The sequence below is a fragment of the Falco rusticolus genome, chromosome 6 (assembly GCF_015220075.1).
Source record: "Falco rusticolus isolate bFalRus1 chromosome 6, bFalRus1.pri, whole genome shotgun sequence".
Lineage (NCBI taxonomy): Eukaryota > Metazoa > Chordata > Aves > Falconiformes > Falconidae > Falco > Falco rusticolus.
Window position 1 is genome coordinate 34,739,525 of NC_051192.1, and position 24,615 is coordinate 34,764,139.

The following is a 24,615-nucleotide window of genomic DNA, read 5'->3' on the forward strand; positions in this document are numbered from 1 at the left end:
GTTTAATTGCTTAGTTTTTCGTATTAAAATTGATCTTTGCTAACACTGCTTTCTAAAGACTACCCAGAAGCAAAACCAGTTTTCAAGTATAAATTTGTTATCATCTGCTTCAGAGACGCATATTTCTAATAGTTGGGAAGATTAGAATTAAAAAAAATTCTTAGTCCAGTCATACAAGTTTGATTTCATGTGACCTAGCAGTGAAAGACATGAGTAGCATTAACATTGCTATATTTTTGTGAGTATGTTGGCACTGCAGATGGTAGAGCATAAAGATGCGCTTAAGACAGCTTTCACTGGAATAGGTAAAATGTTGGAAGAAGCACAGCCACAGAAGCATGGAGACAATTTTTCTGTTTTTCTGGCTGCTTCCACCTGAAACCTAGCTCAGGTGTATTTATACCTCATGGTAAAGCACATTTAAGCATGTGCTTAAAACCACAGGGCGGGGTGGGGGTAGACAACATTTAATCTACCTGCTTGTTCCAGACAGCATGAGCTATCGATGGCTGTAGCTTTCCAGACAGAAGCTTCTTCAGCTTCTCCTTTAGAAACTTCCTTCTAGGGCCACCCTTCCTAGAGTTATTTTACTCATTACAAAGTCTTTCTTTAATAGGTAATCTGCATCTTCCTTGCAGAAATTAATGTTATCTTTTTCCTAACTTCAGTCAATACAAGAAATCTATTATTTCCTTTTTCTATACTCAAGTATTTTACTTAATTGAGGGTTGGTGATACTGCTTTATCCAGTTTCTGCACTAAATGATCTTTTGTCTTTCTCCTCAAAGGTTGTATTTTCTAGAACTCTTAACTGTGCAAATGGCAGTTCTTTGGATTCTCTAGAGGATTTAATCTTTATTAGAATTCACCTGAGCAAGATCTTACCAGCAGTGCATAGAGATCAGTCTTTGCTTCAGAATGAATACAATATATGACTGTTTACATGTTTTGCTTGGATATTTCCCCTTTTTAATGTGTGACACCACTGAGAAATATATAGCTAGTTGTCCATTATAATCCCCACGTGCATTCCTGCTAAATGGCTACCTATTCATTTACTCCCCATCATGTATTTGCAAAGCTAATTATAATTGCCCCAGTACAGACTCCTTCATTTGTCTGAACACAGTTGCAACCTATTTTTTTTCCCTCAAGATAGTTTTCCAAGTTTCAATATCTTTTTTAATTGAAGTAAATGCTGCCTTCTGAGGAAAGTTCATATGATTTTGTAGCAATATAAGCATTAAAAAAAAGTTGTACTAAGTAGTGTGTCTCATTCAGAGAAGATTTCAGGGGTTTTTGGAACCATTCCAACTGGCAGAAACACTGTGCAATAGATTCTTTCCTTTCTTTATAGATGGGTATTTAGAGACATATGCACATCTTACAAGGGTTTTTTTTCTCTATATCATTTGTTTAATTCAAAACCCAAACCTAAACCAGAACCGGATTGCTTTGTTCCCATGTCCTGCTTATGATATTAGATAGTGTACACAAATATATATGTGTATGCACAGACGTGCATATATATACATATATGTATATAAATGCCATCTGAATGATTTGCATCTGTGTTTCCCCTCACTCCTACTCTCTTAAAAACTTGAATCTGCCCAGCTTCATAATGTCTGGTCTTTTTTTGCCAACCACATCTCATTTTAAGGTTTTAAAATGTTCATTTGGCAGAAGGAAGTGCCTTTTTTAAACAGAGATGGCTCATTAATAGGAGAGCCATGTAATGTAACCAGACTTTAAATGATCCCCCTGGAATGTGCAAGTCTGGAGTGCCTCCCCTTAATTACCGTAGTAGAAAGTGAACACGAATTCCCTGGTTAATCACATGTGAGCCCAAATTAAAGAGCACAGTTTGATAGACTCACTCTGTAAGTTCTCCCCCTTGCCATCCACCAGGGAGGTTGCTCGAACTGTATTTGCAATCCAGTCGGTTTTACAAATACTATATTATTTTTCCCTTACTTTTTAAATAGGCAAAACATGCCAGTAATTAATCAGTGTTTTCAAATTAATTAGGATTAAACTTTCATAATGGTGATTACAGCTAATTGTTGATTCATCTCCCAGCCCTCCTTCTCATGATTTACCTTTATATCAATTTTACCTGAAGAGACTTACATCAAAATTTCCGATTAGACAGCTTCTGTCACAATCACTGAAGAGCTCTGAGTTGGATTTACAGGTGATTTTTGCTAGCACTCATTTAAAGCCAAGGTTTGTGAAAATGATCAGAGCTGTGGGAACTGAGAACATGTAAAGCATGGGTGTGTTTTGCTTTTCTCTTCAATATACTTGTAGCACCCGTATTCTAACTTGCAAATGTTGGTGCCCACTAATGCCACTGAATAATCTGATATTTAAATGAAATTTTTTGGCATTTTCAATTCCAAGGGCTTATGCCTTCTCTCACTCCCACAAAGCACTTTAATTGTATCTTTAAATATGTTCAGACATTCTGGTTTTCCTTAATGAGCTAGGACTCCTGTCCTCCACAGGTGGTTGATATAGCAAAAAGCTGAAGACACAAAGACTGTCAATCTGGCTGGTTGATTTAAGTAATAATTAAAATAAGAAGTAAATTAAGCAGTCCATGAATTAATTATTTGCAATTCTAGGACTAGCTAGTAATGAAGCATATTCCAGTTTTATATCAAGAAAACCTGTCAGTTTAGAAAGCTATCATTAATGAGAGGTGTAGTATTTCTGTTTTGTTATGTTCTCACAGATAGAACTTGCATAGAAGAAACCTGCTATATTTAAATTTCCTTTGAGCTGTTTTCCTCATAATGTACAGACTTGCTCTAGCCAGTTAGGGGCTTCAAAATATGGATCTTTGTACATTTTAAAATTGAGGTTATGATATTCTCTATTTTGTACAGGAGAGAAACACAAATTGACTACAAAAAGTAAGCTGGAAACATTGAGTGCAATTTTTCTCAGTCTAAATGACATTAAAATACTGTGCAAGCAAACTTCAATAATTTAGAAGATCCTGAAATCTAGGAAGAGTTCAAGTCTGTAAATAAATTCTTATCCCTATTATTTGGGTTTTATTTAGGACACTACAGCAGTGTAAATGTTGACATGAAAAGTAATGCATCTTGGATTTTGATATGTATTATAACCAAGCAAACTTTCTTTATATGTCTGTACATGAGTCAGTTTTCCGGTTGAGAAATACATCCTGTAATGATTTCTGAATCATTTCCTGAATTATTTCCATGTGTGCTTAGAAATGTCTTAGATATGCAAGTACCAGTATCGCTTTAATCTCTGCTTTCCTTGCACAACATATCTCAGGTTCCTCATTTGTTGTTTCTGTTGCAACATTTAATGACTTTACAGTACCTGAAACTTTGGAAGACTGCAGGAAGTGTTTACTTGATTTAGACGGTTACATTTTCTGTAGAATCAGGAGAGCCTCCAAATGCATTTAGGTGTTCTGAATCACCTTCTTGTGATCCTAACCAAAATGAAACAACTAATGTTAGATGAGTATTCTAGTAAAAATAAGTATGACTTCCCCAAGAGTAAAAGCAAAATTAATTTGCCGGTCTTTTATTTTAAAGTGCCGACTCATTATTTCTGTAGTTGTCTTAAAATCTAGATTTTAGATCTAAAACGATTTAAATCTCCTAATAATTCTAAAATATATTAATGTATTTCTGCTGTTCTAACAGAGCGACATCCAATAACAAATGCAATTGATGGCAAGAACACTTGGTGGCAAAGCCCTAGTATCCAGAATGGAATTGAATATCATTATGTGACCATCACGTTGGACCTCCAACAGGTAGACTTTTGTTTGCTTGTTTCTGGAAAGGCTGTCTTTCTTGCACAATAGATCATCTGGATTATTTTTGTCTTTACTCTGTGTTGCTTTTATATTATGAATATAAACTCAAGTTCTCTGATATCTTTATAAACAACAGAAAGTTAATTTTGACTGACCCATTCATTGTAATATAACGTACCAAGTTAAAAATAATTATTTTATATATGTTTTTATGAAGTCAAGTATTAAAATTATTTTAAATATAACATTTTCAGTTATTTTTTTCCTGATAACTTTTGGTTTGGCTCTTTAAAAATAATTAAAAGATTGTTTGAGAAAAAAGTAATATGAGTAAAAGTTTCTGTTCAGAATACTGTTCTTCTTGTTTCAGTAATGTAGTACTTAAGTATTTTTGTGTATTTTTGTGTATTTAAATATACTAAAAATAGTTCAGCTGTGCTAGGGATACATGTGCATGTGATGGTTTATTTTGAGGGGCAGCCTGGGTAAAGGGATGGGTTTGACTAATGAGGTCCTTAGATAAATTGCCTCTTGTTAGTGAAACCTTGCTTGACAAATGTAGCAATACAGAATGTAGTTATTTGATGCTTACGAAAGTGCTACATAAATTCCAGTTATGTAAGCAAGAGGATTTGAGGGTAGATGGAAAATAATATTATTTGTATTATGCCAAGATAAATACAGAACAATTATCTGGTACCAAATTTATTCATAATGTTATTAAACTTGACTGTTTTGGTATTCAGTTAAGTAGGTAACAAATTAATTCCCCCCTACCCCTTAAAATCTTCTCTGGTCTGTGGCTGGCCAATATTTGTCTGCAACTTGGATCAGACCAGAAAGAACAGAATCATAGAATCATTTAGGTTGGAAAAAACTTTTAAGATCATGAGTCCGATTGTTAACCTATCACTGGCAAGTCCCCCACTAAACGATGGCCCTAAGTGCCAGATCTACCCGTCTTTTAAACACCTCCAGGGATGGTGACTCAACCACTTCCCTGGGCAGCCTGTTCAGTGCTTGATAACCCTTTCAGTGAAGAATTTTTTCCTAATATCCAATCTAAAACTCCCCGGCACAACTTGAGGCTTGTAATTGCTATGTTTGTGCTGATAAATTCTTGCTTTAAGTACAAAATGCTTAACTTCTTTTTGTGCGATAGAGCTACAAAAAGGCAAATCTACAAGTAAAGGACTGAAAATTGTAGAACTGCATTAGATTGTGTGTTAGTACTGGTAAATATAATAGTACATGGACTGCTTTTATCGATCCCATTTTCATTAGAAAATCAGGAAAATAATTACAATTTCTTCATTTATGTAGTGCTTGGCTTTTTGAGGCAGATACAATTTTATTTTTTTTTACTTTATTGTGCAGTGTGGCCATATAAAAATAGCATATGCTCATTAGCAATAGCTAATAAAATGAAAGTAAAATATATTTAACTTTAGAAGGAGGTAAATTATTATCAGTTGTGTTGGGAAAAACGCAATATTTTTTGTTATTTTCTCCCAACAGTTGAGGTTTGCCATAATACTTAGAAAAAGAGCTTTTATTTATAATGGAGGCTAGGTTTCTAATTCATTAAAGTATGTTTGAAATATGTACCTTTCTGTTATAAAAATATGAGTTGAAAACTGGAACTGTTTGGTTCCGAGCATCTTTGCTAATTTGCTCTTAATACTTCACTTTTTAGTAATTTTGATAATCACCATCTTACCTATTTCACAAGAATATTACAGACCACCATTCATGGATGTATATGTGAAACTATTTTTTACAGTACATTTCATCCAGCAGGTGCATAGGAGGTCAAAAAATTAATGCAGATTTATTTGGGAGTTGCTCACGTGAATTTAAATGGAGGTTAAAATGAGAGGCTGAGTTACGCTGGTTACTGAAATTGAGACTGCAGGTCCAAGCTTGGCAGGGTAGCTTCCTCGGTGTGCTAGGTTACTGCATCTATGAAGCGCTCACAAATTACCCAGAGAAGCTGTCCGCTGTTCTGCATCCCTGAGTCCTGCTGCTTGTGTAGGGTCTGTCGGTGAGCACTTCAAGTGCAACAAAAGTATTTCAGGTCCTGTGCGTGCAGCGTTTAGCAGGACAGAAAATAACCTTTCTCTTCAACAAGTATAGAGAAGGGAGTTGGCAAAACAGAAGTGCTTAGACTTCTGGAGAGAACATATTCCTTGTACTCACGCTATTTCAAATCCTCAAATGGTTTTATTTCACAGTGATGTGGAAGATTATTAGAGTTACCTGTAAAGCAAATTGGCAAATACACAGGAAAACCAGTTGGCAGTTTGAGGTGAGGTGGTCAGACCATCTGTTTTTGATTTCTACACACCTCAGGACACTTTCATTAACAAAATCCCTGCTGTTGTGGGGAACAAGGACATTGGCAATACCCTTGATATTGCTAAGATACTTGTGCCAGGAGCATATTTATGTGGATTTTGATTTCTTTTTTGCTATACACTTTGTGTTTTTCTAAATGGTGCTGGAATATTTTGTGGATGGTAGATGTATGGAACTTGAGTGGACCCAGAGTTAGTTCTGTTCTGGCAGAAAATTCTGGACTAACTAAATAGATCTTAATTGCCTGAGACTGTGGAGGATCAGTGCAGTGTCTGGTTAATCCTTACCAGGCATAAATGTCTGAAGAAAAAGAAAGTAGTTGACACTCAGAGCCTTGTAAGATCTCATAACGTGTACTTCATAGGTGCAAGACCAAAAATAACTGATCAACATATGTACTTGAATTCTTTATAAAACAATTGCAGTTTAACAGTTTTAAGTTCCTTAAGCTTTGATAGTGTCCAGCTCTTTCACCGTGTCTTTTCACCCTGCCCCCTGCCCTCCTTCTGTAGGAAGTGAGAAGGGAGTCCAAAACATTGTATTCTGACACCATGTAGAAATCACTGCAGTCCAGTTCTCCTGAAGCGTATTTCAGTATATTTTAGAACATAAGTTCTTAGACTTACGGACTTTACTATTTGAGTGGCACATATTATACTTTGGTAAGAGACATTTCTGAAACTATATATAAAGCTATAACTGTATAACTGAATAACAAAGTAGGAGAAGAATGCTTGCTTGCTCAGAAGCATTTTGAAAAGCATTTATGAAAAGCAGACAGCAATATTCTGTTAATGCTAAATTAATTATTTTGTAATTCTGTATTGTCCAAATATAATTTGAATCAAGGATTTTGAGCTGGTTTTGAATGATTTCTTTGCTATTTGATTCACTTTAATATCCATGAGCAGAAATACACACAAACACACACACTCATGTGTGCATGGTCACAAACGTATCACATATCCTTAACAAGGATAATGCTAGGAAGAGGAAAAGAATTGCAAAACTGAGTGATTGCTTTTGCTTCCTCTACACAAGACTGAACAGCTAAGTGGCTCTGTGGTAAAAGACAGACATGAGAGAACTAAGAAACAAGATGAATGGGAGAGATTCAGGCTGGGACAGAAAAATAACAGGATAGGACTCAGACTAGTGTTATAAAAGCTCAGTGTGGTAGTCTCTGGAAAGAGCTTAAAAGGGAGGAGAAAAAAAACCAGCTTATCGATACAGGGAAACAGAATCAGCATATGCATGATTGCCACCAAATTAAAAAGAAATATCTTTATGGAGGAAGAGTCCCATGGAAAGTACATCTTCACTCTTTGCTACTATAGGTAGAGCAGCTGCAAATATAAGAAAAAGCATATAAATTTCTGAAAGTAATATTTCACAGCTGAGTTACATATACCACATCCACATTATGGACTGTGATTCATTATTTTGTTACTATGCTTTATAATGCTTGTTTTTTAAAAATTATTTTTACTTCAAAGCTTGAATTTTGGGTTGCACAATGTGTTTATACATCTGCTGCTATGCTGAGAACTACTGTACATAATGTGAAATGTGACCTATAATTTGAACATAAAATTTGGATAAAATTTGAAACCAACTGAGGAAAAAATCTGAATATTGATACTTCAATTTTGCCTGCGTTAGCAAAGAGCGTGTCACAGTGGGAGAGAAGCAGGACAGACATGGGAGAGGAATTGTGTTTATTTGATGCTGAGAACCCAGCTCACTTGTCAGGAAATTTATTTTAGACTAGCTTTATTCTGGTCCATGGTCTGAGTCTCCATTAGCAGCTGAAATGAATGAGGGATGTCTCAGCATGTTCTTCTGGCTTAGTTCTTATCTGAAGGGAATCCAGTTTGTGAGCTCCATGACCTCTTTATGATGTGAACCCAAAGCATGCGAAAATGGGACAGCTGGGAGATTCAACTCAAAAGCATGCTCCTTACCTCAGTTAAGAAGCTAATGTGGATGTACCCTCATAAGCCCTGTGTCTGAAGAGAGTCCAGATTTTATGTTAAGCTTATGAGATGCCACACATACCAAAATGATATTTCCCTATGTCTTAATGTAATATTATTGACCTTTGTTGGGGGAGAAGGGAAGTATGAAAGAGGAGAAACCTCCTGCAAAGAGACCTTGCTGATGGAACCTTGCTTGTCATTTGCTCCTTAGCTTTGCCAGGATGAGTGTGCAGTGTTGAGGGCTGTTTGAAAGAAACATTATTTTCAGCTGTCAGTTCCTTTGATGCACAATATTCACAAGATCCCTTGGGGGAGTACCACTCACTTTCAGAAAGGTTCATCACTGTTACACAGCAGCATGTTTGTTAGCTCAGAGAATGACTTGATGCAAGGGTGGCAAGTACTGTCTCACAGAACCATGTTGAAGATGTTGCCCAGATGTGTGGTCAGACTGAGACAGGTTACCTGTTCATAATATATTCAAATTAAAGAATGTCTGTTTTATGAGCAATTAAATTCTTATTTCCATCCCTATTTCTCTGCCTGCTTTTGGCCTTCTCCCTCTCCCTTCTAGTGTTTGACTGAGGGGGTTACAAGAAGATTGCTATAGGAAGGACTGGCTTGAGTACTTCTATAATTGCAAAAGTAAAGCTGCCCTTTCTGATTAATGATTTCTTTGTGTTTCTAGTACATGAGATATTGCCTGGTCTTTACCATCCCTTCAAAAGCCAGTCTGAAAACACATGTTCTAGGAACTGTGTCTTATTGTAAAATAAGCAGCAGAGGCCATGAATTTCTGTCTGTGTCCCTGCCCAACTTATTTTCTTTACAGAAGAAATAACCAGGTTTTAGAAAAGCAGACCATTTAGAAGTTGTTGCATGATTTCTCGATTCTGGAACCATCTCCCTGTTGTCTGGTTTCAAAGAACTACTGGAACCTGTTGTGTGGGTCTTTGTCTATGCAGTCAAACCCCACAATTAGATTCAGTTAAATTAATCCTTTAGGGATTGACTGAAGTCAGTCTTACAGCCACAGTGAAATATAAGGTAAATTGGATGGTAAGATATTTCACAACATTTAATATTCACAACTTCCTTTAATACAGATTTATGTTTTCTTATTTTCACTAATAATAGTTCACCAAACAATAGCTAATGAATCATAATGTGTTGAGCAACACAGCCATATTAAAATAGCCTTTACATGTTATCTGCACAGTAGTACAGGAATATGTTTATCACTAGACAATATTTGGTTTTCAAATTATATTTTCTCTGCTTTGGAATATCAAATACATTTTCTAGTGGGGAAAAAAAAAGTTACAGCTAGCCTTGTGTTGAATAACTTCTGATATCAAATATCAGCTAAAGGAATAAAGATAAGGTTAAAAATGCTGTTTACTTCTGTGCTACAGGAACCAGATCGGGAAAATTAAGTGCCAGTCAGTCTTCATATGTTAAATTTATATATAAGTCCAAACATTTTGCTTAGGTTTTCATTTAATACTTTCTTTTTCTCTTTTACTAACGTTTACATGCTTCTAATATCTGAGATGCTTTCAAAACAGTTTCTGTAAAGGTGAAGCTTAAAGCATCTCTTCATCCTCAAACCAGGCAGTAATTTAACAAAAATGAGAATAATGCAAACTGAGACTTTTCACCAACAAATGCCAGTCTGTTTTGTCCATCTTCAAAAATGTTTGTCTAAAGAGAGAAATGTGAACAGAAGCAAAGTCTGTTCAGACTCTAGTGCTGCAATTCCATGATTGCTGTTCCTGCCCGGTGCATCCTCCTCCCCAAACTCGCTGCAGGGAGACATTCTTGTCTCCCTTGTTCTAGCACTAGCACTTGTGCTGCCATCCAGCGAACCAGATCAGTACCTTGATACTGGAAACTACATCTTGTCTTGTTTTTCAGGGTTAGGTTTCTGCCAGATCAATTTTTTAATTTGCTTGCTCTGTGAGGTTTTAATGCCAGCATGGGGGAGGGGGCAGGAACATATTTCAGGAGGTGGTGGGGAAAACTGTTCCACCCCTCTCTGGAGCAGCTGGCACTCTTCATTGGCTTCAACTGATTGTAAAATTTTAAAGTATAAAACACTGATCTATGAGCTACAGTCCATGCCTGCAAATAGAGCTGTCACTCTGAATATTTGTTTCTGGTATTTCTTGCACATGAATCTGTTCCGAAGTAATGTAAAAATTTGAGAGTTCAAAGCATTCATTCTCTCTCTCGCAAAAAAAATAAAAAATCATAAGTGCAGTTCTGTGGCTCAGTTCTAAGTGCAGTTCTGTGGCTCAGTTAAGTCACAGCCCAACAAAGATGCAAGTAAACCCATGACAATGAGACAGTGGAACTAATTTTTTTTTTTTTAAAGATGATGTATTTCTTCTGTTTTATTAAAGTCTCCAGCTATTTTTTAACGTGTAACTGAATGTTAGCTATAATACTGATGGGTTTTTTTAAAAATGTCTTTTTTGTTTCCTTCATAGACTTGAATCTGAACATTTTAGTAATTTCCTTCATTTCTTTAGTTTCATGATTTGCTGATAATGCTATAATCGGATATCTGTTGGGTGAAACAAAGCATACTTTATCCTCCTGATATTCTTTTTAACCAAAGCAAAACTACTGGTTTTGACGTTAGTTTATAATGAAATGATTTGAAAAAAGCAAAAAGCAAAACCAGAAAACAAACAACATATACCAGTGAGGATTTGTAGCAAACTTATCTAGAAAACATAATTATTAGTACTTGTGAAAACAAACAGAACTGTAGTAAATATTTTGACAGCACAGTGAACATTTTTAAGAGCTACCTGTTTTGTATGCTATTAGCAAGTACACTTCATTCTATGTGGCTTTCCAGCTGGCTTTCCCTTCATGGGAAGGAGAGAATATGTATGCACTCTGGTTACAGGTGTCATACAGGCCTTGGTTCTTGTCTCAGAAGAAAGTTTTCCACATTGGTATCACTCAGACAAAAGCCTGGAGAAAACCGCGTGACCTTTTTCCTTAGCTAAGGGTTGAGAGTGCACATTGATGGCAGCTGTAACTCCAGCAGAGCCTGCTGCATGCAGCTTTTAGGTGTTCTGACAAACAAGTCTTAGTGAAGTTACTCGAGCTGACTTTCCCATAGCATTAAAAAAGAAAGCTTTTTGTAAGTGGTGCAATATTATGTGGAGGGAGTACTCTTCAATGCATTCTGAAATGCGAAGAAGCCATTATTGTCCTGAAAGATCAGTTGTAATACCCAACCTATAAATTGCTGCTAGCGAGATTTATTTGTGTTAACAATAAATCTTCATAGGAGTATTTAGCCCAGTTTTTTTAATGCTCCCCACTCAATCAGACCATAACTTTATTGTTTTGTGTTTAGTCAGAAAGATTTCTAAGTAAGCAAATCCTTTCAGCTTCAGTTCATAATACATGCTGACAAAGAGTAAAACAAATCATTTAAGAAGTACTAGTTTTTCTTTCTGAGGTTACTTACCTTACATTTTCCCTGGATAACTGCAATAAATACATATACCACTTTGCCTTTTCTAATTTTGGCTTTAACCAAGAGAGCTATTCACCTTTCCATCCTTCAGGCAAATAGTTTCAGGATATAGGTCCTAAATACTCTATTGTAACCTTTGAATCCAGAGTGACACACACGTGTCACAGTGACATGAATGCAAAGTTTTCTTCTGATTTTGTACTACTGGCAGTTCTGGTTCTAAAGAAAGTCACAATGCCTAGGAGAATGGTGGCATGACAAGTAATGGGATCATAGGATTCTCAGTCTTTAATAGATTTTGCTCTCCTTGCTGAAGAAATATATTGTCATTGAATAGTTTATGATGAATAAAAAGCTAGCTAGAAAAATGAATTTTGCAGCTGACAGTGGTGGTCATGAAATAATGCTTCTGTTGTGCTAGCCATTTATCACAAAATTATTATTGAAATGTAAGGTCTATACTACAAGATGGGCAACAAGATTCAGTAGTACACATGATGAAAACTGTCGTAACAGAAAGACAGCTGAATATGTGTTGCGATAGGTTATTAATTGACTAATTTGTGTTTTGTAAGGTTTTGTGTGTAAGTTAAGATTTAGGGGAGTAGGAACAACTCCTAATAGCAAGACAGTACCTTGTCATATGAATGTCATGTAGTGCTTTGCAGTATTATGTCAGTATATCAACAATTATTTGATGAAATATGCTTCAGTTTTTGTTTTTAATTGCCTTTAAGCTAGCAGGCTGTACAAGTGTTCAGATAGCAGTATATGGCATGGGGTAAAATGCTGCTACTTTTAATAATGTGTGCAGTAGGTCAGAGCTTGGTCAAGAACATTGAATAAGACTTGCCAAGAGGTTTTCCTCGTCTGTGCAATTTGTTGGTGAATCTGAAACCACTCTAGGAAAAAGTAATAATGGTAGTAAAGTAAATGTTTAAATAGGTCTTGGGGCTGCACAAAATAATCCCTGGTTCTGAACATTGAAGAATGAATACATATGTATACGTTCCTTTCATCAATTTTTTCCCTTTTTCCCTTTGTGCTCCATGAAGGCCATCTGCTGCCGATCACATGCTCAGTGGAAGCACTTAGAGACTCATTTATCAATGATGTAGTTTAGACAGTCAGTAGAAACAGTCATTAATGTAGCTCTTTTTTTTTTTTTTTTTTTTAAATTTGGACTAATGTGGACTAAGTGACTGAAGAAGCTTAGAGAAGGGTATGTATTAGATCTCTCCAGCTACGAAACATGGAAAACCAGACACTTGGTCTGTTCTTAAACAGAACATACAACTTTGTAGTGAAGATAAACCCTTTGCTTGGTTCTGAGTCCTAATGTGTTATGTCTTCTAAGTTTTCATAAGTAAATTCTGATTGTGGAAGGGGACTATGAGATGGAAATATATAAAATTACTCATCTTACAATTAAGCGTTTATATCACGTATATCCCCTGCTATGCCAAACAGCAACATAGCCACATCTAAAGCAGTTCTCAGGATAATTTAAAAAGTATTAAGAACTAAAAACAAAAATGAAAACTGAGCATGCATGCACTTTTTTGATCTGGGAATCAGATTTAGTTTCTCATTTCTTTTCCATTTTCTTCCTTCGTTGTGTATTTTTTTGAAATTTCCAAAGTTCAGTGACATAAGGACAGTTCAGAATCACTCCCAGAATATATTTTTAAGCCTTTTTAATCACTATCTTGTTTAGCTAAAGAAATGAGGGATGGTTCATATGAAGAGAGTGAAGAAAAGAAGCAGATGAGGCTGAAAATATTTTGGAAAAAAGTCTTTATTTTTTTTATTTGAAGATTCAAGTTACTACTTTGTTCATGTTTTCATTGTTCAAGTTGTTCATATTGCACAATATTTCCGATTGATATGGAGAGATTGTGTCATGTTCAGGGAATCGGTATAAATTGGTGTAATGGGTATAAATATGCCTATTTCATATTCACAATGATCTTAACCTCAAAGAGCTCACAATCAAAATCAAATAAAAATCCCAGTTCCTCGAGATGATGCCTCTTATCATACATTATATATGGTGAATAACACGTCCTTTTTTCAGAGAACTCAAAGTAAAAGCTTGGAAGATATCAGCAGGGAAATGTTAAAGGTTTAAAAGTTGATAATGCAGAAGGTACTCTATGCTAACAGTACAACAGTTTCAGATGTTTGTTTGTATTCCTCTCTACAAGGTGGGTAACAGATAGATGTCACCTCACTAAATAACAAACATTTATTTATATACTTTTTAGCACCCTGCAGAAAAGTCAGAAACCATAACATTGAAAAAGATCTTTAATTTCACATTGATAAAATTAGTGTAGCTTGAACTTGCTTTCTGCTGTACAAAAAGGAAATCTGAATAACTTGACAGGATACATCCCAGGGTCCTGAGGTAATTCGCTGATGTAGTTGCTAAGCCACTTTCCATTATATTTGAGAAGTCACGGCACTAAAGCGAAGTCTCCACTGACTTGGGAAAAGGGGGTATCACACCTATTTTTGAAAAGGGCAATAAAGAGGACCCTGGGAACTACCAACCAGCCAGCCTCTAGTACAAGATGTACCTGCTTAACACAGGAGGGTTGGACTAGATCTTCAAAGGTTCCTTCCAGCCCAAACCATTCTATGATTCTATAAGAAAAGTAAGCATTCTCTAGGAAAAGCAGATTCTTTTGTGCTATTCCTGTATCTGACTGGTTTCATCTATTTTAAAATTAATATTCACATTACGGAATTAAACTATAAATAATTGGTATGAGTCTGTAATAGGTGAGGAGATTGAGAACAGTTTTTAAATGTGTAGGTTTCAAGGTTTGTGCATTGTAAAACTTTTAAATGGAGCCTAAAATAATGGCTATGACAGTTCTTTCCTTCTCAAGGTGGAGGAACAGACAGGTCACTCTTAAAAGGCAGCTGGTGAGATGACGCTGCACGGAAATCGAAATCAGAAAACTTTACTCTGGGTGCTCTCAATGCTACTGGACCCAGGCTGAGTGTGAATTCTTGGATCAAACAAAAAAACAAAATGGGGAGGGGGAGGGGGGAGTGGAGGTTTTTTGTGTTTTAGCACCAAAACAGAAGAACCACCTTTTCTGTCTTTCTATTGTATAGATTTGAAGAAGAAAGGTTTGAATATTGGCATTTCCATCTATTTTCCTTTCCTCACCATACACTCTCGCCATGGAAAGAAGTGATTAGCCTTAGGAAATGAAGAAAAAAAGAAATTGCTTTTTGCTATTACTTGTAATTTCTTTCGACAGCGCTTTCTAACTGTAGCCCTTGGTTCTGGTGTACACTAGGCCAGTGATGAGCAGCTAAAATGGTCAGCAAAAAGCAGCTATTCTTTTTGAGGCCTTCACAAACAACTTAACAGTGGGTAATGGAGAAAACCAGCTGAGAAAATTACAAAGAACAAAGCTGACATTGCCAGAAACTTTGCATGTACTGGCTCCCTCCATTTGCCTTAATGTATCTTAGTCAGCAGCTGGACAACCTGAGAGCTTTACAGTTTGACATTTTATAAAGTGCACTCTTTTAATAGACTTAGCCTTTTTTTTTTTTTTTTTTAAATGACACAAGTTATAATCATCTTTTACTTGCAAATTGAGCAAAAGTTGAGAGGTATTAATAAAGGATCTATTTTTCTCAAGGAGAAGAATATGTTCTTAAGTGAACCTGAGCGCCTCTAGCAGTTATATACAGGGAGGAGGAAAGCTGAGCTTGCTCTCAGTTGAGGTATTTTTAAATTTTTTACAAATTCATCATCTGCAGATATTAACTGGGTGTGACCAAGAATTTTACATGAGTGAATTTTTGTCTAATTAGAAAAGGCAGAAGATTTCTAACTGAAACTTGGCTTGATTTGGAGACACACACCTTAGAACTTTTCAAGGTTTTCTATGGTAAAAATCTTACTGTTTTCCCCACAGAGTTCTGTGGACATCTTCTTTTGTGTGGCGTTTGTATCTACAGTTTTTCTGGGACAGATAATGCCCTGCTAGCTAGTAACCAAAATTGTTTGCAACACTGTGGAAAAAACCCCACTATGCTGGAATCAAGCGTGTGCATCTTTCAGCCCAAATTCCCCATCTGGTAGCAGCGTTTCAGTTGGAAGCAGCTCAGATGAACAGGAGAGACATTGTCATTAGAAGGCAAACTGCAGCATGGTGGGAAGCTGTTCAGCTCTCTAAACTGATAAACTGATATTAGCTGAATCCTGCTAAATGGTGGTGGTGGTGGGGTGTTGGTTGTTTTTTGTTGCTTTTTTTTCCCCCCATGCCAACATTTTCAATTACGAAATTTCTAACTGTGAGCTGAATGTTTGAAACCATGGCCACTGTCTCCCAGGACAGTGATAGAAAAAGATACGTGCTACTTGGTCGTTTGAGGAATCTGGAGAGCCACTTCATTTCTAAATTAGGCTTTTTCTCTGAGTTGGATGTGAGACTAAAATGAGAATGTTAGTTGTTCTTAAATAGCCAATTGTTCGAAAATTCTTGAATCAAAACAGTCAACTGTCTTTCATATAGGCACAAACAATAATCCATAAGAATACATGTGAATTGAAATATGACTGACCACAGAGAATCATAAGCAATTGCTATCAGCCCTTGAAAACATGAGGAGCTGTTTCTCAAACCCACAAAACCTCAGCTTTAGCTCATTAGCAAAAGTAGTTTGATTTGGGCTGTTTCATGTCATAAGCCTGTAGAAGAGGCTATTCCAAAACAAAAAGTAGTGCCAATGTGATATTTGAGATGCTTGATAGCCTGCATATATAACAACTATTTTTATACATGAGTGTAAAGATAGAAGTTAATGATCAAGCAACACTGTTTTGCATTCAGAGTTTGTATAGATCTGTAATTCCTGATGGTCATCCCAGGTGTTAGAAGTTACTGAATCTGGTAGCCTGATGGAGGCAAGGCTGCTGTGGCTCTGTCTTCATGTTCAGACGGTAGCAAAGCAGAGCTCATGTTTCTGAGAGAGTGAAGCACACACAGGGAGCAGCATAAATAGATCACAGTGCCCTGTCAGCACCCACATGAACGCAAACCAGCACAGGCTGCCTCACCCTGTTCTTCCTTTTCAGCTGATGAGGATTAGTCTTCTAGGGGCATCTATGGATGCATACACACAAGCAACACTTCAGTAGCTGGCCCTAGATGATGTATCCACTAGCTGGCCCCAGATTTCACTGGTGTCACTGGTTGCTGGCACCCAAACAAAAGAGCCTTGGAGATTTGCAGCCCTACTCTAATTGCTGGTGCTGAGACCTCTTCTACTTTCTGGCTAGTTGAGCTTGAAGTTAACTCTTGATCACACATAGTACCCACTCAAAAGTGGGAGCACACCTAAATGGAAGATACTTAGGATTTAATGAGAAAATGGGACACACTTCAGTGATTGAGGTCAGGACAAACATGCTGACCAGCTAGGTATTTACAGTTAACTTGTTCCTTTTCTTTTCTTTTTCCTTATGCTTGTTCCTCCCTGATCCACCTTGATCCCTCCCTTTCCCCGCCTTTATCCCCAAAATGTTTCATAGTAAGTCTCATTAATTTACAGAATCCCCTTAACCCATCCCATAATAAATTTCACACTGTCTAAAAATGTTCTTTCCCCTGCTTCTCTTAATGAGTTGCACCCCCCTGTAGCCAATAACACCCATTAGCCCAAAGGCCATTCTGAGACAGCTCTCAGTTGACTCATCTGAATGGATTTCACATTGGGACAGGGGGTGTTTGCAGTGCTTTGCTGTCCCTAACAACACTTTTAAATGACTGGTTAAATGAATGTATGGGATGTTTAAAGCCACAAGTTTTAACAGTATTTTCACCCTGGCCCAGCTTCTGCATTCTCAATAAAAGAATACCATGTCTACGTGACCACTGAACTGGAATAATAATCAATGTAATATAATTACGGTAAATAAGCAGATACACAGTTTACACCAGATTGCTGATGGAAGCCTCTATTAGAGCTGTTAACATTCTTCTGTTGAGAAAATGAAATGGAAATACTTCTGTAGAATTGTGTAGTACTGTATTTTTTCTCTGATGATATTCTGGCTTACATGAACAGTTTCTAACTGAAGGATTTATTTTTTAAATAGAAGTGCAGGTGGGAGTCAGGCACAGTGAGATTTCCTGCTTCACTAGCTAACCCTGTGCAGATTAATGATTCACTTCAGCTCTATCTGAATAATATTAGTGTAGCAAATTATCCTGTATACTAGGACGCACTTTTCTATGTCTTAGGAGGCATTCATAAGAAGATACAGTACTATAACTTATGAAACTGTTCCTCACAATATGTGCTTTGCAGATCTCACTGCTGAGACTATTACCAGTGAAAATGAGACCCAAGACTCATTTTGTTTCTCATCTTGAGGATTATGTTGTCTGTAATTTGGGAAAGGCTTAAAGGACTATTTAGACTATTTCCCTCCCACTCCCATAATTACACTGTGGTCATATGAGCAGAGCAAGTAGAAAAAAGCACCAGCTGCACTTCGGCAGCTGTGTTAATGATCTATTACATGCTACTAGGCAGCTTGGTATTGCTCTGTTTTCACATTTGTATCAGCAAGCTCTGTTTCTGCAGGTTACGTTCTGTTTGACTTGTACAAAACCAGATGTGCTCAAAGATTGTACAATTATTACATCGGTTGACATGTGTCATCTTATTGATGCTAGTTGAAAAGTAAACGAGGCATGCTCTATCAATTTTACCCTATGGAAATAGAAGCTCAGTGTTACAGTTTCCAAGTAAGCTTCAGAAAGCTAAGCAGGTTCGCTTTTTTTGATTGTAGAAACAAATACAGCAAAACTCATGATACTTGAGACTGCATTGGTAGTAGTATTCTCATGCCACTACGCTCCTTTTGGTTGTATTGTAGTAACCAGAACACTATTTGCTAAGGAACTGCACAGTAAAAGAAAGGTTCCTCTTGTATCTGGAGAAAGACAATTTGCCAGTTGGTTGGAAAGTCAGTGTTGCTTCCATGACATTGACTTGCTTTGAGAATCATCATACAGCTGCCATTAATTTTAGCCTGGTTTTTGTGCGCTGGCTTCTATTGTGAAATTGCTTAGAAAGCAGATTAAAGCATGGAATACACTGTTGTCTGTGTCACAGCTGTGACTATTGTAGCTTTCTAAGCTGGGACAACCGTCTTCCTAATTCATGCTAAAGCTCTAAAAGTCTACCTGTATTCCAAATAAAAGGTGTTTCTAAGAAGCACGGGTAACATCTGTACTTTCTTCAACCTAGCCTTAGTGAGAAAAATGAGGAATAATATCAGCCAGGTCATGTTTTTGATGCATGTGCTTGCTCATCTTCCCTTGACTGCAATTAGCATTAACAGTCTAACAACATTTGAAAATTCTGGTCTTCAGTTCCAGCTCTGTTTCTCTGCCCAGGAAATAATTTTGTTTTATACAAAACAGTCTTTCAGTTCCTCATGAATAGAGACTTGAAAGAGAAAAGAAAATGTTTCACATGTCAGTGGGCTGCAGATTGCTTAGCGCTGTTGTAGAAGCCGCTAAAGGAACTCTCAGAGGCTGGGACAGTAGTAGTCTGGATCAGCCCGATCACTAATTCTGTAGTGGTAAAAAACAGCTCTTCATGTGTACTCTTTAATTTATGTTAACAAGCATTTTTCCTTGTCAAGTTTAAATTAAGAGTCCACCCCGCTATAACTATGACTTGAAATACGCTGTTTCCTCTCCACTGCTTTTTTAATAAAATTTTGTTGCAGTTTCATTTGCAAAGTATGCTAAAAATAATTAAAGCCAAAGGTGTATAATAAATAGAAGTCAAACAGTATGCTATCCCGGAAGGTAAGAAATGAGACTTCAAACAAATCTTCAGCAGAATGTGCAGGAAACGTTACTGAAATAGGGCTCTAATTTGAAAAGTCACTAGAAAGTTTCACTCTCCCACACAGCCTAGTATTTCAAAGCAAGCAAACAAAAAGCCACTTCTGTTGATTATGCCCCTTGGCTCCACAAAGCCAATGCATCCAAGATGTTTGCAGAGCTGAATGGTTTTTTGGCAGTGTTTAACACTGAATCTTCTGTGAAGTTTTGAAGATTTTAGGACTTCCACAAAGGAAACTATGTATGCACGCCTAAGATTATGAATTTGTTGTCAGCTATGTTCTAAAGCACAGATCTTCCACAGTAGAAGCCCTAGTAATATGTATAACCTTAGCTGTTAACCATTCAACGTACAAGGAATAGTCTTAATATGAGAACTGGGGTAAAACACTTATTTGATTATTATTTTTTTTTAAGTATTTGGAAGTAGTCTAGAATGAAGTCTCTATTCTGGACAGCTGGAGCTGAAAGTTTATGTGGCTTGACAAGATTATGCTGGTGTAAAAATTATATGTTGGATTCTTTATTCATGCAAAGGACAATGTACAAAATAACCCTTGATAAGCTAGTTCCTTTAAAATATAGCTGTTGCTCATTACCTCCCTCAGAAAATAATAAATAATTAAACACTTCAGCTATTTTCTTTCATTTCAAAGAGCATAAGTGGGAGAGAACAGTTTGGAGAGGTATGTTAATGTTGTGTTTTTCTCTGTTTATTGTAAACAGTATTGGTGACACCGATCTAGTACAGTTACAGCTATAGTTACTTGTGACCACAATGGAATATATTTGTGAATGTGTTTAAGAGGGGAAAGGGCATTTTGTGAAACAGGACAGATTGTTGTATGATTCCTGTTGAAACAATGGAATGAAACACATTTTTCTCCTTGTCTCTGGAGATTTTCTTTTATACTATTGAAGAAAAACATTGATAACTTAAGGTAATCCTCTATGAATGCAGTTACACACGTGTTTTTCAGGTCGCAATAAACACAGCCTCACCCACTTCTTATTCCCACTGAAAAACTTCCGTTGTTAGTGATTTGACTTCCTGACTGAAGCTGTTGTGGATCTTACCACGTTCTCAGCATCTACACAGAAGGCGGGAATGATAATTGGAGATAAACATTTTTTTTTTCCTACTGTCATCAAATGCACTGTAGTATTTGCTGTACTCTGCCACTTAATATAGTTTCTATTTTATGATACCGGTGTATAATAGTATTTTATAATACTATTAAAAAAGCAGTTTGACTCTTGTTACTCTTTCTTTCATCAAATACAGTAGGATCTTCTTTCACCAGCGTTACTGATTGTCTAGGTATTCACAACAGATTTTGTATGGACTGAGTCTGAATCATGCAGCTTCTTTACAATGACTGTCCAGTATAGAAAGCATTAAGTGTTAAATCAACACTATACTGCTGTCCATGATACCCTCTGGCATCCTCATGTGCAGACTCACAGCACTGCATCTTAAAAATATTAATTTGGTATATGTGCTGCTTTTGTAATGGAAATAGCTTTCCTTTTCTTTCCTTAGCTTCATTTCTACGTTTGTGCATCTAGACATTACTAGGTTAAAAAAACCACACCAAACCAAAACTGCATCACTAATGTCATTCTGCAATTGCAAATGCATTGTTTGTGGCTTGCATTCCAGCAAGCTTGTAAACAGGAATAAGCCTTGATAAATCAATTGAATAGGCAGGTGAAATGGACCATAATGAACATTGATTACATGCTTACATTCTGTTTACAGTGATACTGGATGTGTCTCTGTCCTGTAAAGCTTATTTATGGCCAGAGTGCCAAGTCATATGATTGAAACTAGAATGTTTTATGGAATAATTTCAGCATGATGTGATTAGCTTTTAATACTTTAAACCTATGGCTTCTTTCTTAACAGCAATAACATTCTTACAGTTCGGCAACTCCTAAACATTGCAGATAGTGTATGTCTATAAATACACATACAGAAACAAACCCATTTCTAGAAACTGAAAATACTTGAAAACAAACTTTGCAAACGTTTGGCTGAAACTGCAGTTTAGCAATTACCTACTAAGTTAGGTGGCATTTAGAGTGCTTTTTAATTCTATTTTCAAAGTCTCCATTGGCCTAATGCAACTCATTTGTTTTCTGAAATGTTAATGGAGAATTTATTTCTGTACTTAGAGTTTCGATGGAATCCGCGGTCATTTTTCGTATTTTTGGTCAGGAAATTCAACATTGTCATATTTACTGTTCTTAATTTGGTAATTATTAAGAAAACAGAGTGAATTTATAATTATCTGTTTACATATATTTTAACAATTTGTCGGTTTTCCAGGTTTTCCAGATTGCGTATGTTATTGTGAAAGCAGCTAACTCACCTCGACCTGGAAATTGGATATTAGAGCGTTCGCTGGATGGTGTCGACTATCAACCATGGCAGTATTACGCTATCACAGATAGTGAGTGCCTGACACGCTACAACATTCATCCCCGTCCTGGAACTCCATCCTATATAAAAGATGATGAAGTCATATGCACTTCTTATTATTCCAAAATACATCCTCTGGAGAATGGAGAGGTAAGATCAGATGTTATTACATGCACCATTACCTGACAGAAAAAAAACCACCCTTTGCTTAATTGGCAAATATCTGCCTTGAGCAGACAGAGTGTTTTGGTATGCTTGAAAACTGGGGAGAGGTAGTCTATTTGCAATTTAAAAACCTCATCTTACTTGGTCCTATATAAATGCATACAAGGTACACTCTAATAAGCATATTCTGCAGAGTAAACCAAGAAATAAAAGAGTTATTAGGTGGAAGTAGGCACTAGTACTTTCAGACAACTTTAAGTGCTTGAAATATGTTCCCATGTCATTTACAAAGGTGAGAATACTGAGAAAAATCATGAACCCAGTGAAGTCATTAAAGACTGAGTTGTATTTTCAGTCCCTGTGTATAAGCTATGATGTTAAATGTTAATGATTTTACTTAGAGTTTAATTTATTGCATATAAGAGCTTGTAACTGACCATCTGCCCCTGCATATACCTATTCATTCTTGTCCTGTCAGAGGCCTGTGCTATTTCAGTGTGAGTCCAGGCACATGAATCACAGACCAGTCATTTGTTTTAACTGTGAGGGTGTAGAAAAGATGTGGTGGAGGACAGAATGAGGATCTGTGATTGAAAGAACAAGGTAAATGTGACAACTGTAGCTGAAAATACAGTGTTTTCGGCCTCTTACAATGGAGAAAGGAAAGCCGTGTGTACTAAATTCCAACTGTATATTTTTTTCACATTTTTTTCCGATGCTTGCTTTGCACACGGCTTGGTAAATCAAGGAAGTAACATGACCTGAATGCGAAGATCTGAAGTGTTTATTTATTTACAGATTCTTTGATGTCTAATGATATTCTGAGAAATTTTAGCTTCAATATTGATCCTTCCATTAATTTTTTCTGTTCCACTTTTTAATGGCTTATCTGCATATGAAGAGGTACACACTTACTCTCTTTTGTTCCTCTGCATGCAAAATAACATTCACATACAAAATTGCTAATACAATTATTTTTGAGTACTGGATATATATATGTATAGTTTGTTTATATTTACAGGAAATTTCCAATGCCAGTTGCAAAAATAGAGAAATACAGCTTTCAGTGAAAATATCCTGCTGATATCCTTTAAAAAGGTGTAAGCTTTCTAAAGGAGTCTCACATGAGTTACCAGATACAAAATTGGTTGCACATCTAGGAAAAGTCATCACAAATACTTTGTGCTTGTAGTTGTATCATTTGCACTGGCATCATTTGAATGGGTATTAGTTCTTGTAAAATCTAGCAGGAGCAGATAAAGTGATATTAAGAGAAATGGTTCATATATGTTTTCAAAACATTTCCAACTGGGTGCTTTTTAAGTGGTGAACAGAACAGGAGTTAGCAGTTTTCCACTTGTGAAGAAATTTTCTACAGGGAGAACATGTCTGCACTGAAGATACAACGCCAAAGTAATTATTCCAATATTTAATTTAATTTACATGGTTCAATTTCTTTATCTAATTCTCTTCTGGTATTGATTCCAGTAGTCTGCTGTCCTCTTGGTTAAACCAGTGCATCCTTGTATTCTTCATTGGCTGAGTTTAATAGCAAAGGGCTTTTATTCAGCATGCTGGTATATATCCGTGGCTGAAACATTGGCTTAAGGCCTGCTGAATTGAGTGGAACTTAATTCTGATCTTAAGTGTGCAATTAATAATTTTTAACTTGGCCTGATGTGCTGTAATTGGTGCTCTGTCCTGAACCTAGTAAATGACCATCATCTGATAAAGTTTCTTTAAACAGGAAATAGATTTTGAAGGGAGGAATGCATCTGTTCCAGTCCACTTGGAACAGGGGAATTGTTAGATCAGGCATACTTTGTGAAAGGCCTATGATTTAAGCCACCCTATATTAATCTTACCTCACACAGGTAGTTATTAATCCGAGATATGGCCCTAATAGAGAGAGAACATCTTGAAGTGAAAAGCCAAAAGCTTAACTTTTATAGTGGCTGGAAGAGTATCATTCCACATTAATTAATCAGCTTACATTTTTAGCAATATTCTTTTCATAAGTAAAACACTAGTTTCATCTGTCTGAGCAGCTGTAGACTGCATTACAAAATATGTAGCATTAACACAGAACTAACCCAGGTTAATTCTTTTTCATATTTAATCAAACACATAACATGAAAAATAATACAATTTATACCAATGTCAGATTTACTCGTAATTGTTTTGTAGGCGGTATTTGCCTGGTTCCTGGTCTTTCAGTGGAACTACATCTGCATATAATTTATTTTTGTTCCAGGGTAGGACTTTTGTTTTATGTGTCAGATATTACAGACATTTCGTAAGACTGACAGAGTTAAGAAATGTACATGACATAGCTTTCTTTTGCTGGAAAACCCATGAGCTGTTTAGACACACCATTCTGCTGTACCTCAGGAAACCTGATGAAGTATAGAAGGAGCATAGGTTGGCAAGCCAGTGCCAAAGTCAAATCTACACCTACAGTAGTGTCGTAAGTT

At 36.4% G+C, this 24,615-nt stretch overlaps 1 protein-coding gene across 2 annotated transcripts in view; it reads left to right on the forward strand.

Moving 5' to 3' along the window:
* LAMA2 (laminin subunit alpha 2) overlaps positions 1–24,615 on the forward strand; it is a 377,228-nt gene that overhangs the window by 96,417 nt on the left and 256,196 nt on the right. For both annotated transcript variants that reach the window (XM_037392615.1, XM_037392616.1), the window contains exons 3-4: positions 3,696–3,808; positions 21,884–22,126. In XM_037392615.1, coding sequence (XP_037248512.1) covers positions 3,696–3,808; positions 21,884–22,126 — 356 coding nt within the window. The remainder of the gene's footprint in view (positions 1–3,695; positions 3,809–21,883; positions 22,127–24,615) is intronic.